Source organism: Lagopus muta, chromosome 8 (assembly GCF_023343835.1).
Source record: "Lagopus muta isolate bLagMut1 chromosome 8, bLagMut1 primary, whole genome shotgun sequence".
Taxonomy (NCBI): Eukaryota; Metazoa; Chordata; class Aves; order Galliformes; family Phasianidae; genus Lagopus; species Lagopus muta.
Window position 1 is genome coordinate 25,410,820 of NC_064440.1, and position 15,927 is coordinate 25,426,746.

Consider the following 15,927-nt stretch of genomic DNA (forward strand, 5'->3'; position numbering starts at 1 on the left):
TTTGTTGAAATGGAGTATAGAATCTACTCCTGTTGCAAAGGAATTCTGTTAGCATATGGCCTAAGTTCTGAATCAGAAGGACAAATAAGTCCTAATTCCAAATATTCTGCAGGGCCAGTGACTTCAGTTACTTTCCTTTCTCTTTGTATGAGAAAGCAAGCAGATTCCAACAATCCATACATTTCTTCTCAGCAGATAGAGGGGAAAAGGTGGAATAGAGTAGAAGATAGACGATGTATTGGCATGGAGTGTATGTCACCCTGGGATAGATGCCTGGCACTATCTGGTCCCTTCCTGAAACCAGAAGGAGAACAAGGAAAAGACTGTGATGATGTTTTGTCTCTTGCTGTGTGGCTCAGGGCCCATGGATTCAGGATTGAGCCTGGTATGTTTAGTTATTTGGTTTTGTCTATTTTTATAACTTAACTCAGGTTAGCCAATGAAAGAAGGCTAGCCAGTTTCATTATGTTCCCAGGAAATTCCATTCTCTCATGCACCAGCGTGAGGCTGTTGAGCCTTAGATGCCTATCTACCTCTGATTGGATTTGAAAAAGCACACAGAACCCCTGCTTTCCACTGGTAGCCTATTAAAATGACAAAAAAATTACTGTTTCATTTTTAACTTTGCTTGCCTGTCCAAATCCAGAAAAAAAAAGTTTGATAATCTGAAAAACATCACTTACAGAATGTCTTCTTGTAGTTAACTGCAGAAGAAGAAAACTTGAGCTGACATTTAAGCTTGTTTAATATGTTCTGCAAGCAGCTTAAAAAAAGGGACACCATCACTTTGAAGCCAGGTTAATATTAAAAACAAAACCAAAACAAAACCAACCAACCAACCAAATCACTGAAGAGAATCTCCTACTTTTTTCATAGTTTCGCTGTTTTAAATCTTGTGTTTGTGAAGTGTCATCAAAATCAGGTTAAATTGGCCAGAGCTAAGTCAGTAAACACTGAAGCATGTGTGCCCTCCTCAAGTGAGCTGTGCGAGGAGCCTTACCGGAACTGACAGCCATTTTTATGGCAGGATTAGTTTTTCTCTGATCACAGAAAGGGAACAGCCACCCTGTCTGCCCTTAGCCAAGCAGGTGAGCTGGGAATGAATCCAGGCTGCCACCAAAATCCAGTCTGGCCACAATGTTGGCTCCTTCTCAGAAGTACTGAAGGCTGTCCTGTCTGCCGTTGTCCACATGACGAGGACAGATGGGGTTGAGCAAGGTTGTAAGACCAGGCACTGGGGGCTGGGGTCTGACCTCACAGCAGTAAATACCATCTACATGCATTTAGAAGCACAGGAGTATAGCTGAGATTTGTCCTGATATCACAGCTAAGTTGCAGACAGTAAGTCAAGTTAATTTGGCTTCAAGACCAGCTTCCATGTCTGCCCTGTAAGCACAGGCTCAGCTGGTGACACTGACTGGACATTTGCTGCTAGCAAATGCACAAAAAAAGCAAAGAGACAGGATATATGAAAAGGGTATTTTCGTGTAATTTCTTTCAGTGATGTTAAGTGATCTTTTGTTAATAGAGGTTTTCTGTAATAAAAAGGAGATAAATGTTGGTGCTGGAACAACATTTTAAATCCTGGATGTCCAGCTTTTTCGTTTGCCTGAGCTGCACTGAGTGAAGAGGAATTGCCTTGGGTGCATATGAAATATGCAATATAGTTAATGTACATAAATAACAGAACTTCTTTTATTTTTAAATAATTTTTATTAAAACATAAGAAGAGATGGGCAACAAAGACATAATGTTTTAAAGTGACTCATACTAAAGTACAGGTCAATTAAAACCATGAATGTTACAAACCTGAGGGATTTTTCCTAGGTCAGCTCAGGTTCTGGCACATGCACAGGAAGCTGTTTTATCACAAAATTAGGCAGATCAATTTTGTGACATTAGTCCAACATTGTGCTCATACAGTGATATAGATGAAATCAAAGTATGACATGTGGCAGAGTAACCAAATCACATCAGAAACACCCAAATGTCTGCTTCAAGCCACAGCGTTATATGGAGTTCTGAGAGAAAAAAGACTCCAATGACAAACTCCAGTTTGCTGATCAGTGGCTTGCTGTGGCAGAATGTGATGACACAGGCTGAACCCAAGAAAGGTGGAGCTATGGTTTCATCACTCCAATGGAAGAATACACATTGCCATAACATCCATTGCGACATTGCTCTTTTCCCCCCTGGGTAGAGCTCTTTGTCATTTCTGGTACTTCAGTGAGCAAATTCCATTGTGTGTTAAATCATAACAAGTAAGCTATAAAATGTGAATTCAATAGACATAGACAAAGGCAAACAAAGCAATTTGGTCAGTTTAAGCAATGTGGAAATGAAACCATATTTTGACTGGGGAGGCATCAGAGGAAAGGGCACTGGTCTGAGATTTGAGAACGTGACAAAACAGACCCAGACCTCCCACGATACCACTGTGCATTGTGCACTGGGGGCCACTGGCTTGCTGACCTCTTCTTTCTGAGTGTGAGAAGATTTGCCATTTTGTCCTCAGCCTGGGATGTGGTGGTCCAGCTATAGATATTGGTCGTTTTTCCACCTTCAATGCATAAAAGAATTCATATGCTAGAGAATGATGGCAGCATCTTTCATAGTGGCAACCACATGCTTACCCAAGAAGTAGCCAGTTATTTCTACTTCTTACCAAAACTTGCTTGAACCTTCTGAGAGATGTCCTTTATGATAAGAAGTAAACAGGTCACAGATTTCAGGTTGCAGTCTCACTGCTGGAACTGAGAGCACTGATTGTTCTTTGGAAAACAAAACAAAACAACAAACAAACAAACAAACAAAAAGAACAGGTTAAGGAGAAAGCTGCAAAATAGTCCTTTTCTTACACTGAGCTACCTTCCTAATACTCTCCTGCAAACTAATTCAGGATCCTGTTGTTCACATCTCCTTTTCTCCTGAATTTTTTGGAAAAGGATTTCTTTAATCTAGGCTTCCTTCTCTAGAAATCTCATCTGTGGTTTTTCTTTTTTCTTTTTGTTTTCATGGAGCAACCAGCAAAATATTACTTGGTAGAACAGTAGTGCAATCCACTAATCAAAAGGATTCAAATGGATCTACCTGCTGCCAAGCTCTCTCCTTCCCACCCAGCAGAGGAGGAAAAAAAAGAAAAAGAAAAAAGAGATAGAGCAAAGGCACGGAGCTTCTCTCCTTCAGCAATCTCACAAATGCAAAACCTTCCACTCCAGTGACTCCTCATTAACTTACCAAATCTGACAGTCTAATTATCGTAGCTGCTTCACGCTTAGAATAAATAAATACTAAAGTGGGTGTTTAAAGAAATTGAGCAGTGAAATTCAGTCATCTAGACAGTCAATAGAGAGAGAGTTTATTTTAAAATTTTATATTCTTACGTATTTATATCATTTTAGGAAAGATAATGAGATAGTTGTCTTTCAGGCTAATTGAGTTCCTATGCTCATGGCTGCTTGCTGTCACAATCTCAAACTTAGCTTTAACTTTTGTGCCTTAGAAATCTGATCACTGCATCCCCATTTGCTCTTCTCTACTGGTAACTGGCTGAAGGCAGAAGTGCACCTGAGGACGGGAAATAAGTACATGGAACTTCCAGACTGCATGTCTTTGACAACAAAACAACTAAATCTTCTCAGATTTGCATTTAAGAGCATTAAAAGGAAAGTGAAAGAAATCTTAGATATAACTTTGCAATTAGACAAATAACAGAAGAATCTCTACCAACCTCTGATACAGTAGCATCTGCCTCTGTGAAGGGTATTAGTAGTGCTCCCTCCCAGAGCAGCTCATCTTCCTGAACAATAGGACCTTTATAGAGATTCTCTGGCTAGAGATCAATGGGAGTTAGAGCATTTGATCCATGTCTGTAGGACTTTGTTTCCCCAAGTCATGTGGGCCAAACTTGGTGCCAGTTATCCTTTTGCAAGAGCATGAGCTGGGGAGTGAGCAAAGGAAACCCTCCTTTTTGTCCTTTCCATTGCCTTGTGCTTCTAAACCTGCAAGCATTGTGGCTGCTCCAGGCCAATGCCCAAGGAAGATCTTAAGCAGGACAATATGTCCAGGGACTTGTGCCCTTGCCATGCTGCTTCCTGGAAACATCTATGAGGTTGCAGTGTCTCTTTCTGAGGATGGTGACTTAATGACATAGCATAAGACCTCAGAGTCCTGTCAGTATTTTCACAAGCCACTACTGTGGAGATCAGGCCACAAGAGCTGAAGTATGTTTTGCCTGAGTTAAGAGAAGATTGGCTTTATCAGCTCACAGAAGACTGCTTCTGGTTCAGAAGTGACAGCTGAGTTGCTACTCATCACCAGCTTTGGTTTATTCCCTTATAGACACACTATAAACTGGATTCATACACTTGGTGGAAACGTCAATTTCTAGGTGTCTGTATCTGATTTTCAGTGAAGGATGTCCATTTTCTGTATACAGAGGTGGCAAAGCACACACAAGTGAGTGTAAAAGCCTTTCAGCTATGTAGAACACAGGGAAAGCAGCCAACCCAAACAAGCTGTCTGTGAAAGCCAGCTCTTCTTTATACATGCCTTGTGTTAACAACTACCAGAGTTAGCTGATCCCAGTGGAAATGGGATTTTTGGTAGGCAGCGCTTGCAGCCTTAACATCCCCATGCCTAAACTTGCTTTGTGCAAGTTTAGATGCAGCAAACATTAAAATAACAGTTCTCTGTCACAATCAAAACTATCTCCCCCTCCTTGTCTCTGAAGGCATAAATATGGGGAAGTTTTTGGACAAACAGGGAAGTGTTATCATCACCTGGCACACTGATCTTGAATTGCTTTGGGGAGCCCACCTGTAGCCAAAAGGAGCAAGCCTAGTTTGATCTACAGCTTCATGGCTGGAGCTCTTCTCACAGTACGTTTTGCTGGCAACTCCCTGGTGCTAACTCCAAATGCCACTGTTCACCCTCCCTGCTTACCAGCCTGCTTTAAAGTGTTTGTGGCCAAAACAGATGGAAATAAACCAAGGTTATGACTAAGAATATTGGACTGAAATTGCTATTGTGTCTGACTTGACAACAGAGTAAAATACCTTCTCAAGAAGCCTTTTGCACTTCAGGACTGACACTGGGTTGAGAGCACAGCTCATGGTTTCTTGATTCAAGAATCTCATATTTCTTCCAGGAGTTATTGGAACAGATCACAATTGGTCAGAAAACATTCTGCTTTAGCAGGTGGCAAAGGTTAGGCTGAAGTTTTATCAGAAATACTGTAGTACAGGGCCACGCTCCACAAGTAATTGTCTCAGGATTGGCTTAGGCCAGAAAAAGGATGTTAAATGCTCTCAGAGGACAAAATCTTTTCTTGCAGCATGAGTTACTCTTTTTATTTTTCCTAGCACTTTGCATCCAAATGAGCATAAGCAACAGCAACTTGTTCCCCACTCTGTGAGCTGACCAGGAAGCACAGAACCCCTTGCTCCCCTCCCCATTCCAAGGGCAGCAGCCAGGGTCTGGTCGTTCACGTTCTCCTCAGTAATGAGAAAGATGCTATTCATAGAGGTTCTTTGAAACTCATTTCTCCAATTATTTTTTTCCCAGGAACTGACCTTTGAAAAATATCCTCTGGCTTCCAGCTTGTCATAGCAACTTACAAAAAGGACAGTTATGTCTACAATTACTTCATGACAATAGAAAATAATTTCTTATGGGAACATTATTTTTTTCTAATGTTGTTTCCTGCTTACTCTCACACACTTTGGATCAACCTCCTCCTTTCACCTTTCATCTCCAACTCATTCTTTGCCCTTCTGCTTTAACTTTCTCCTTCAGAGGATGGGAACTAATAGCCAGCATCCTTCAGAACAAAGTAGGAACAGAATATATTTAAAACCTGCACTGTGTTATCATAGCAACCAGAATTTTAAAATGATACAGTTAAATTCTCAAGTAGTGCGATACTAAAATGACACAAGAGAACAAATGTCTTATGGCAGTAGGGATGGGTACATGGGCAATTATTCAGAATTGCCTAATTTTTACAGGCGTAATGAGTCACTCATGAATATGGTCTTGCAGGACCATACTGCTCTGGTTTCTGCCCTGTGCACTTTGATTCTGCCCTCGGTATGTTGGTTGCTAAGTTATTGCCATGCAGTTGCCTGTCCAAAAGGTATTTCTTGCTGCATTATGGAGGATAATAAATATGGGATTGTGTAGAAACCCAGGTGAAATGAATCTCTGGAAATGTGTCTGAGAGACTGACACATTATGCCAATCTGTTTTCTCATTCCTTCTATTTCTCCTCACTTTCTCCCTTACTCTCACACTGTCTGTCTCTGTACCTGTTTTTTTCCACACTCTCTCTCTCTCGTGGCACTGACACTTTCATCTTCTCCCTTGGGGATTGGAGATGTCACTGCGGGAAGTGCTTGTCCGCCTCTCCGGCAGCAGCAGAGCCCTGTGGCTTTGACAAACCTCATTTAATTGGGAGGAAGCCAGGAGGGTTTGAAAGAACTGAAACATCCACGAAACTCCTTTTATCAGGCATAATTTAAACTCTGCATGGAAAAAACCCTATATGTATAAAGAAAAGTCAACTTCCCTCCTGCTGTGCGTGCTCCCCTCCTCCCCCCCCACCCCCGGCACAGGCAGGCTCCTGCGAGATTCCATCTTTTCATTTTTCTAAAAGTGTCAAAGTAGATTTGTGCTCTGTGGCTGGGTGAACAGAAAAGGAATGCAGATGTCTCTCACTCCTGCTCACGCACACACAGCACCTTCAGAAGGGCGGCAGTTTGGGAGAGATGCTGGCTGGCTGCTCCTTCACTTGGGATATGTCACAGAAGCCAGAAATTAAGTTTTCAAATAGCTTGACAACATAGTCTTAGAAGGTTTCTTCTTAATTGCCCCTATCTTTAAAAGAAAAACACCAGAAAACAAACCAGCATAGCTGGTGCCTGGGAGACAACAGAGAACACCAGGGCTCTCTGGCCTGTCTCCCAGTAGGAGGGAGCTCTTCCTGAGAACCAGAACCTATAACTTGTGAGACTCTCTCTATATATTTATCGTCAGCTGAGGGCAGGAAAGGCAGATGTGTGTGTTGTGTATATGCAACTGCATGCTTAAGAAAAGGCAGCAAGGGGAGAAGAAAATAAGTCAGGTAAATCTGAGGGAGAACTGGTGTGACAGGGTATGAGGAACAGCTGTTGCTTCCAAACATCAAAGGGAGCAGGAGGAGCAGACCAAGGGAACTGGGGCTAGCACATCATGCTGAGCAGCTGCGAATTCAGGACATTGGGAAGGACCAGCATGCCAGTTACACTGAATACACAGCTTGAGCCAGCCTGAGGAAAAGCTCAGGGCCCCTAGGGCTATAGAACGGGGGAGAAACAGCCCATCAAAGCACACAGACCTCAGCTTTGAAAGTGCAGCATGGGCATATCCCATCCAGGTCCATTTCTGTTATTCACTCTGCGGTGGAGTGGAAGAAAACGGAAAAACAAGCTGTGGAATTTGCACTGGGATGTAAACTTTGCAGCATACAGGAGTGGGGAGGGAGGGCAGGAAGAAACAAGATGTCCAGGTCCAAAGTACTGAAGAAACTTGTTGTGAATGGCTATTTGAAGTAGGTCTTTGTTGGTGAGGTGAAATCAAGGGTCAGCTTACCAGCGGGCACTTGATAGAGCTGAGGAGGCAGAGGGTTGAAGAAGCCATGAAGAAGGGCATCTTGTGCAGAGATTCGCCCTGGAGGGAAAGCTGTGAGCATTCTGGAGGCCAAGTCCTCTGCAGCTGGCATCCTGCCCAGCCTAGCAAAACAGATGGGAAAAGTAGTCCAGGAGATGAGCACAGGCCAGAAGGCCGGAACAAAATTAGATCCAGCCCTTCTCAGAGCTCGAGGCAGAGATAGTGATCCATGGAAGCTGGATAAGCTCACCACAGATACATGGCTTCCTCGGACATTTACTTTGCCATGTGAGCTTGGTTATGTTGAGGAATATATCCAGGATCTCAGTTCAGGCTTATCTTTTCAGGGGAGTTTTGAAAATTAGTTGTTATTTTTTTAAAGCAGTTTGTGAGTAAAAGGGAAAATGCTGGTGGGTGAACTGTATCTTACATGGCATAACTGGAAAGTTGGAGGTCAGTGTTAACAATTTACAGGGAGAAGTGCAAGTATGCAGAATTACCTGAGTGGTCCACTGAGCAGATCGGAGGTCAAAACTGAAAAACTAAAGGAAATCTCCTACCCTAGCACCAGTCATGTATCTGGTTGTAAAATGTGTTAGGGATTCAGGGAGATGAGTCTGCTTTCCAGGGTGAGAGATTAAATTAGATGCAACACACATGCTCCAAGCCCAGCAGATGCCAAAGCCAAGCAGCTGCTTCCTAGAGGAGCACGCAGCTGGGGACAAGGAAGTGGAGGAGAGAAAACAAACCAACAAGCAAACAAATAAAAACAGTCATTTAGTTTTACAGCTTTTACTTTGTTTGTTTGCTCTGATCATGTTTCAGCACCAGGAGGCCCATGGAGCCCACTCTGCTGGGCTTCATCCCTCTGCCCCCAGTGCCCCATCCCCATGAGACTATGGCCGGGAACCCCCACCCCTCCGCTTTCCCTCTTTCCATTTGACATGGCAGCAATTTTGTTCTGAGGGTATAAAATGTCTAAGAAGCATTTGTGAAAGGTATCCAGCCTCACCATGGTATTTAAGGGCTGAATTCTCACCTCCTGCAAAACAGTTTACGTTTGTGCAGTCAGGGGTGCAGGGACAGACAGGGAGCTGAAGCATCCAGAGGTGCTTACTAGATCCATGCTACCCAGGATATGGTGGGATCTTACCCGAGCCCTGCTGCCCCATAACCCAGCTGCTGCAAGCTGCCACCATGGCAGCCTCCCACCACTGCTCAGGCTTCCTGGTGACAGGTAAGCTCTGCACAGAGCTCCCCTCTGATTTCTTAATTGGCCATAGAGACTCATAGCTGAGCATTCTGTGTGAAGCAGCTCTTTCCTTCTCAAGAAGGCCTTGGGATGCCTTATAGGTCTAGGGCCAGCCCACATGCAGCCAGAGCTCTGCCGTGGCCTGTCAGCATGCAGCACTGAGGGAGCCTGTCAAGGGACCACAGCCAAAAAGCAGAAGTGCAGTATAGCAGAATTTCAAGGAACATAGTTATTTCTTTGTTCAGACTAAGAGAGGGTCTCTTCTGTTCTAGGATGTATGTTATCAGGGGTTGGGATGTACTGAGCTTTGTTTCTTTCTGAAGATGTGTATGACAGTGGCTGGCATCTCGGCAACCTGTGCTTTGCTGAAAACTTCAGCAATTTTGTTCAGCAGCTCAGAACAGTCTGGGAAACACAGCTCTAAAGGACAGCATATTTCCTTTGAGCAGTGGTGAATCCAAAGTGATGAGCGGAACAGATAATGAACAGCAATGATGAAAAATGTGGCTACATCCACAAAGAACAGTTGATTCTTGACCTGAGTCCTGAGGACAGATCCTATCTATGAAGTTTGTTGTGTGTGAGAGACCTGTCAAAATCAGTGTAGGGAGTGCTATGTTAATGACTCTCTGAGTTGTTAGGCACTTTGCCTGCTGATACATTTATTTCACATGTGTATATATATGCATGCATGCATGTATGCTTGTGTGTGCATGCACATCATATATACTTGAAAAATACTCCTTTCCTTTACAGGCTCAGGAGTGTTTGGTGGTGTGGGTGCCTGTTCAAGCTGAGGTATGTAACCAAGGCCCTAGTCTTGTAGATTTTGGCTACTGAAGAATATGAATTTTCCTCTCCTAACTAATCAGGGGATTGTTTCATTGTCTTGTGTATGTCTTTCTTACCACTATTGAGCAATGTTCCTACAGCATGTTTCTAGAAATGAAAATTGAGACAGTGCAAAGTCTGTCTTTGGTCTGGGCAAGAGGGCTTGGGAAAGCAGGACCTTCTGAATCAAATTGTGCCCCGCAAAAAGCTGCATCTAATTTTGCTTATCTGAGAATTGCTGCTTATCTGAGAACAATCCCTCTTCCTCATAGCATAATAGCCCCACTTTGTGCCTACCTCTACTGCCATATCTCAAAACCAGATGCATAGCTGATGTTAGATTTACTTTTTACTGCAGAGCCACCCTGCCCTTCCTCAGCTTGCCAAAAGAGCTCATTTCAAGCTAAATAATTGCATAAAGAAACAAATAAACCCAGCGGCCATTTTGACATTGCTGTTACAGGTTGCTTACCTGTCACAGATCACTCCAAGTCTCTGAGGTCGCCTGGAAGCAACGAGTTCTAGAAAGTGTAATATGCAATCACACGATGAAACAAAAATCAAGCCAAAACTCATTCTTTGAGCCCTTACAAAAACACGTGCTCAGAATTTCAAAGGGCCCTATAGAATCTGTCATCTTAATATTTATAAATATACATTATTCCTATAGGATTTGAGTACTAGCACTGATGTTAGTAAGACTGTTCCAATTCTGTAACCCTTTCCTTTCATGCATCAATACAGGCTTTGGGTCTCCATCTGTTACAGTGAAAGTCTTTGCTCTGACTTCAGTAAATGCAGCATCAGCCCCCAAAGCCTTCACAGTGAGGAAGCAGAAAGAGGTTTGCAGGTCTGCATCCCCAACTTACAAGGGCTACTGAGGTTCATGTATTCCCACATGGGCACATGGGGCTTTTCTGGATGTGGCTGGATTTTTTCGGATGTGGCAGAAGGACTGTGGACAAAACAAAGGCACTTGGATCCCACTCTGTTTTTGCCCACTGCTCTTGCTGTCAGTTCCTCACTAAGTTCATCATTCATCATGTTAACCATTTTCATGCATGCTTTGTACTTATTGATTCAAGCACCTCTACCAGACTGGAACACTGCAGAGTTTGCAGTTTTGGGAAGCTGTGTTGTTGTTGCTATTCTTCAAGGACAGATTTCTAAACAATCCAGAATATGTGGAGAAACACATTCTTCAAATGTTTTCTTACAACACATGAATTTTCTCAAGCTTAGTTGTGAATAAATGGCTTACATGTGGAAGATTCCTCTTGCAGCTGATTAATGAAAACATTTTCTTGCATCAGAAAAGCCATAACATTAACTGGCCTCTTAAGTTTGGCTGGACCTTTTCCTGCAAAATCCTATGGCATCTGCCCTTCTTTGTGCCAGGGAGCACACCAAGCTGCTCAGCTCAGCCACACTGTTCAGGGACAGAAGTGTCCAGCTGCAGATGAAGCAGGAGGCCCCTTTGCCTTCAACCTGTGCAGCCATTTCCAGAGCAGCAGGCCCTGGGGCTGGGTCACTCTGAGTCTGACTTGATGCACAGACAATTTGAAAAAGTGCAAATGGCTGAACTTTCAGCACTTAACCTTTCCAGCAGCAATCTTTCACCATTAAGCCAGGCAAGCAGGTTGTTAAACCTGTCTATCACAGTGTAAGTAACAGGTCACAGCTGAAGCATTCTCTTACACCCAAATAGTAAGGTAATTTGTAAAGCGGTAAATGGCAATATAATCTGGGGTAGGATTCATGACTGCTTAGGTGCAAGAGCTCTGGAATTATCACCATTATATAGAAGATATATATCTTTAGTAGCCTCTTCCCTGGTCAATCACTGAGATTAATTCTGTCAGAATGCTCCTTTTGGATCGCTATTAACATGTTCTCAAGGTCCTCCTTCCTTCTCCTTTCCCCCTCAACTGTAATAAAAGTGTAGAAATAAATTGTCTGTACCAAGTAGAGATGTAAAGTTTACAGGAAAAAGAGAAGAAAACTGAGTTAAAATAATGGTTTGGATTTTTTTATTTATTTATTGCTTTTTTTTGTGAGGCAGGTTTTGCCTCTTCACTGAGCTGGCCTAAAACTTGCAGATGCTGTAACACTCTATCAGAAAGTTTTGATTCACTGGAAACATTTCATGGCAATATATCAAATCCCTTTAATATTTAACAACAGTGCCAAAATTACTTAAATATTGTTATTGAAATCTTTTAACTGTAATATTCTTTAAGGAGTTTAATATAGAAGTTAAAAAATGCAAGTTTGGTTGCTAATGGCAGGGAAAAGGTCTCAGTTAAATCTAACTGGAACATTATTTTGCTTGCGTGAAACAGGGAGGAAACTGGACTTTCCTTACCTTACAGATAGTAATACCAGCTCACTTGCTGGGAACTGGGAGGAATACTCAAATTGCTATGTCTTGAGCAAGATTCTTGACTATAATTTAACATTTATATAACTGAGAGATTAATAATTGTCTACAAGGGGTAGTATAAGTGTCAGTAAGCCAACTACTGCTGTTCCAGTCCAAAGAAATCTCTCAGTACAGAATTCTGCTTGAGTGAGGACAGCCAAACTTGCCACTTAGAGTAGACAGAGCTTTGATTATAACTGGAAGATATGGGTAAGAAAACACTGTGTCTCTACACAAGATTTAATGCAGTTAACTAAACCACTTTAAATCAGTTCAGATTAGTCTCCTGACTGACCCCATATAGGCAAACCCACAGAGAATTCTGAGGCCCCATTGTGTTGAGCAGGGTAAGAGCAGAGCAGTAAATATTTTTCCTACTGTAAAGATTAAGACCAATCTAAAACTGTAAAACAGTGTAAACAGCTTCTCCTTGAAGGTGAGAGATACCGCACAAAAAGTGGATGAACTACTGATTTAATCATCTTACAGTGATGATAGACATACACACGAAATGATGGGATCCTGTAGGGCTGATTGGTTTTTTTTTTAATAGTGTGAGTAGATCTGAAAGGTAGTGCTTGGGTTTGTTATTTTCTATCAGTATGCAGTGCAGTGTGTGCTAATGAGGAAATACCTCCCTACATGAAAACCCAGGTGGAAGTGGCTAATGAACTGATAATGAGGCAAGCAAGCCAGAGGACAAAAGTTAAACTTTCCTAATTGATGAAGAGAGAGATGCCTCGTGCTGTTGGATGAAGGCGCTGAGGTTGCAGGCTTGAAGAGAAAATTTCTCTCATTAGTGAAATCTGTGTGGCTGCAGGACAGGACGAGCTCTGCCCGTGTGGCAGGCTGTAAAGTGCAGGCTGTGCCCAGTGCCAGCCAGATAGGGAGTTTCCCTTCAGTCTGGCCAGCATATACTGTGCCTTAGCTGCAGCACAGCTTTTCCCTTTGGGATCAAAGCCGTATTGCAGTTTATAACAACAATAAGAATTTCATCATTTTAGAATTCAGTTTCCAACCATCCAATTTATTAAATGAAGCAGCAGCATAAAAAAGTGAGATTAAAAATAATAATAATAATAATAAAAAAAGCAGCGTTCAGAGTTCAGACTTCATCTGCATTTTCAAAAATGCCATTTGATGTTTGTGTTTCACTGCCTGCTGCTTGTTGCCTCCATCTGCCGGTGGCATTTTGGAAAAGCAGGAGATACTGAAAATGTTATCAGGAGAAAGAGTTGACTCTTAAATCTCATTCAGCATAGCAAAGCTTGCAGACATCTGAAAAACGAGGATTAATATGAAAACTGTTGGTGTACCTGAAAAGGCAAGTGAGCACCATGAGTCTGCAAAGGGAAGCGATACTACTTGGCATAGGAAACTTTATAGTCAGTCTGTGTGATAAATGGAGGAGCAAAGCTCGCTCACAGCAAATTACAGCTCACAGCAAGCTCACTGCATTATAAACAAATAAGCACTGCTTCCCCTCTTTGCAATCCAAATGTCAGAAAAATGAAGCATAAAACAATGCACTGGGTGCTCCAAGTATTCCCAGTTTGGCAAAAGCACTAGCTTAATGTCATGGGCTGTGATTCTTAATCCTTTCCTGCCCTTGACCCCTGCTGTCTAGATTCAAACTTGTAACCATTAATGGGGCTGGATCAAAACACTGGCCTTCTGGTGTCACCAATGGTGTTTAGAGGGGATTTAAACTCCCTGCTTTTCAGTGCAGTGAAATGAACACAGCAGTAGATTAATGCAAGGATTTGAGCTCACACAGCATGAGAGCTTTCAAAAATAGTGTTAACAGAGCTACAACTGCCTCTTTCAGGGAAAGCAAAATGAGGGGAACTGAACAAATGAACAAACACAGGGCAAAGTCTTGTCGCTACGGGCTGGGCTCCTAAGCACAGAGAACTGGGGAGAGGGCCAGTGAGCACACTGGGCATGGGGCTGGAGCTCTCCCAGCCCTGCACATTCTGCAGCAGCCAGTTCTGAAGCCAGGGCTGGGGGAATGTCATGCTTTCAGGATCCAGGTCTGTGTGTAACTCCCTGTCCCAGACCTCCAGTGGAGATCAGAAGCTACAGGGCTGGCCAAGGAGGAGTTTCTCACCTGTCTCCCTGCTCACCTGGGTTTGGATACGGGCTGAGATTTTGCCAAACTTCAGGCAAAGGGCATGGGGACCGTTTCTGAATTTCTCTAAGCAAGATGGCAAGGGCGCAGGTGGACAAGTATTGCCTTGCACAGTTCTCCTACCAATTTTCCATAGGGGAGCTAGGGGAGCCACTCTTCCTGCAGCTGCCCTATGTGTGCCTGACTCTCACACTCTGTCTCCTCTTCAGGGTTTGCAGCAGGATGTGCTCAAGCCCACAGTAGTGACAGGAAAACATCTAAAGGTTTCCAGCTTTCATTTCAAAGATTCCTACTAATCCACCTGGCTCAGGAACCCTTCCAGTAACAACCTCAGTCTGGGGCTGAGCGTACACTGCTGAATCCAGTGGGAGTTTTGCCATCAACTTCAATGAGAATAGGATCACACCTCAGAGCTTTGTTTTGCGCGTGTTCGTGCATTGCCTCAGGCAGGAACCTGTTTGTTTGTTTGCTGCCTGTGCTCGCTGCAAACATCAATAGGACTAGCTAAAAGCATTCAAGCCATCAGATCTGGGGAAGCTTCCCAAGTTTGTTTGCTTATCTGAACTGTCCCAGGCACTGGAATTCACTCCACTGGGCTGGGAAGAACCTCAAGAGGGAAGGTTTCCTCAAGCAGCTCCAGAGCTTTTCCTGGGGGGACAGCAACATTTGTGCCTCGGGGAGAGGGGGGAAGTACTCAAGGCATGTTTAAAGCAGATAGCTTTAAACAAAGAGATTGATTTGCCTTTTTACTGGCAGCCTCATCAAAAACTGACTTGGTTTAGTTTATGACTAGAGCATAGTCTAACCACATATGCACAGCCTTATTCTAAGTGGGCTGGTTTCTACATCCCAGGTTTGAGCCACGTGTGGCTCCACTGTGTGGCTGGAGCATCTTGGATCTCCTTCAGCAGGAAGGGAAAGGATGCTGGCTCTCCAGTTGGCAGAGGTATTGCCCCAAGCACTGGTTCAGCAGCCCTCTTCCATGTTCTTGCCAGCACGGTGGGATGCTTCCACGGGAGGGTGTCCTCTTCTGCACTGACTCCTGCATTTCTGTCTGCTGCAGCCACAAATACCACCAGCATCATGGCATCATGGCACAGGGCACTTCTGGCCCACTGTAGTCCATTAACAAAGCATTCTACCCAGTCTGAAAGCAATTCAGGTTTGAAAACTGTTTATACTGACTGCAGCTATTTCCATGCTGCCTAGGTGCGTGTCTTCCCCTCCCAGCCCTGTCACTGGCATCCTCCGCAGCGGCAGAGGACAGTGCTGCTGCTCAGGCAAAACAGTGCTTGAAGGAATTGTTGCCCAGGACAATTCTGGGCACCCAGATATTCCGTGTTGATTCTACTAATTTCTTCATTAGTTTACCATTTGTGCTCCCACTTTTCAAGTATCGCTCAGTATTGGGAGAGTTTTTGGCATTGTATGCAGAGATGACTGCTGTCAAAAATTGTCATTGGTTTGTCATCCACATGAGCATGTCTTCCCCCCCTTCAAAACATGTAGAGTACCCTACCAAGCTTTCAGCAAGTTAGAGAAGAAAGTGCTTCCTCCAGCTGTCTACTCTGTGCTCTCTCCCTATCCAAATTAAACTTGCTGTGGACAGCGACACATTCCCATTTCACGCTGGTTTGATTAATG

General features: G+C 43.4%; 1 protein-coding gene across 1 annotated transcript in view; it reads right to left on the reverse strand.

The window, feature by feature from the left end:
* Nucleotides 1–1,746: 1,746 nt before the first annotated feature.
* The window catches only part of CDK15 (cyclin dependent kinase 15), a 34,003-nt gene continuing 19,822 nt past the window's right edge, over nt 1,747–15,927 (reverse strand). Inside the window, exons 11-13 of the mRNA XM_048953255.1 lie at nt 10,203–10,251; nt 7,630–7,769; nt 1,747–2,771 (exon numbers count right to left, since the gene is read on the reverse strand). Of these exons, the coding sequence (XP_048809212.1) occupies nt 2,662–2,771; nt 7,630–7,769; nt 10,203–10,251 (299 nt within the window). The 3' untranslated portion in view covers nt 1,747–2,661. The remainder of the gene's footprint in view (nt 2,772–7,629; nt 7,770–10,202; nt 10,252–15,927) is intronic.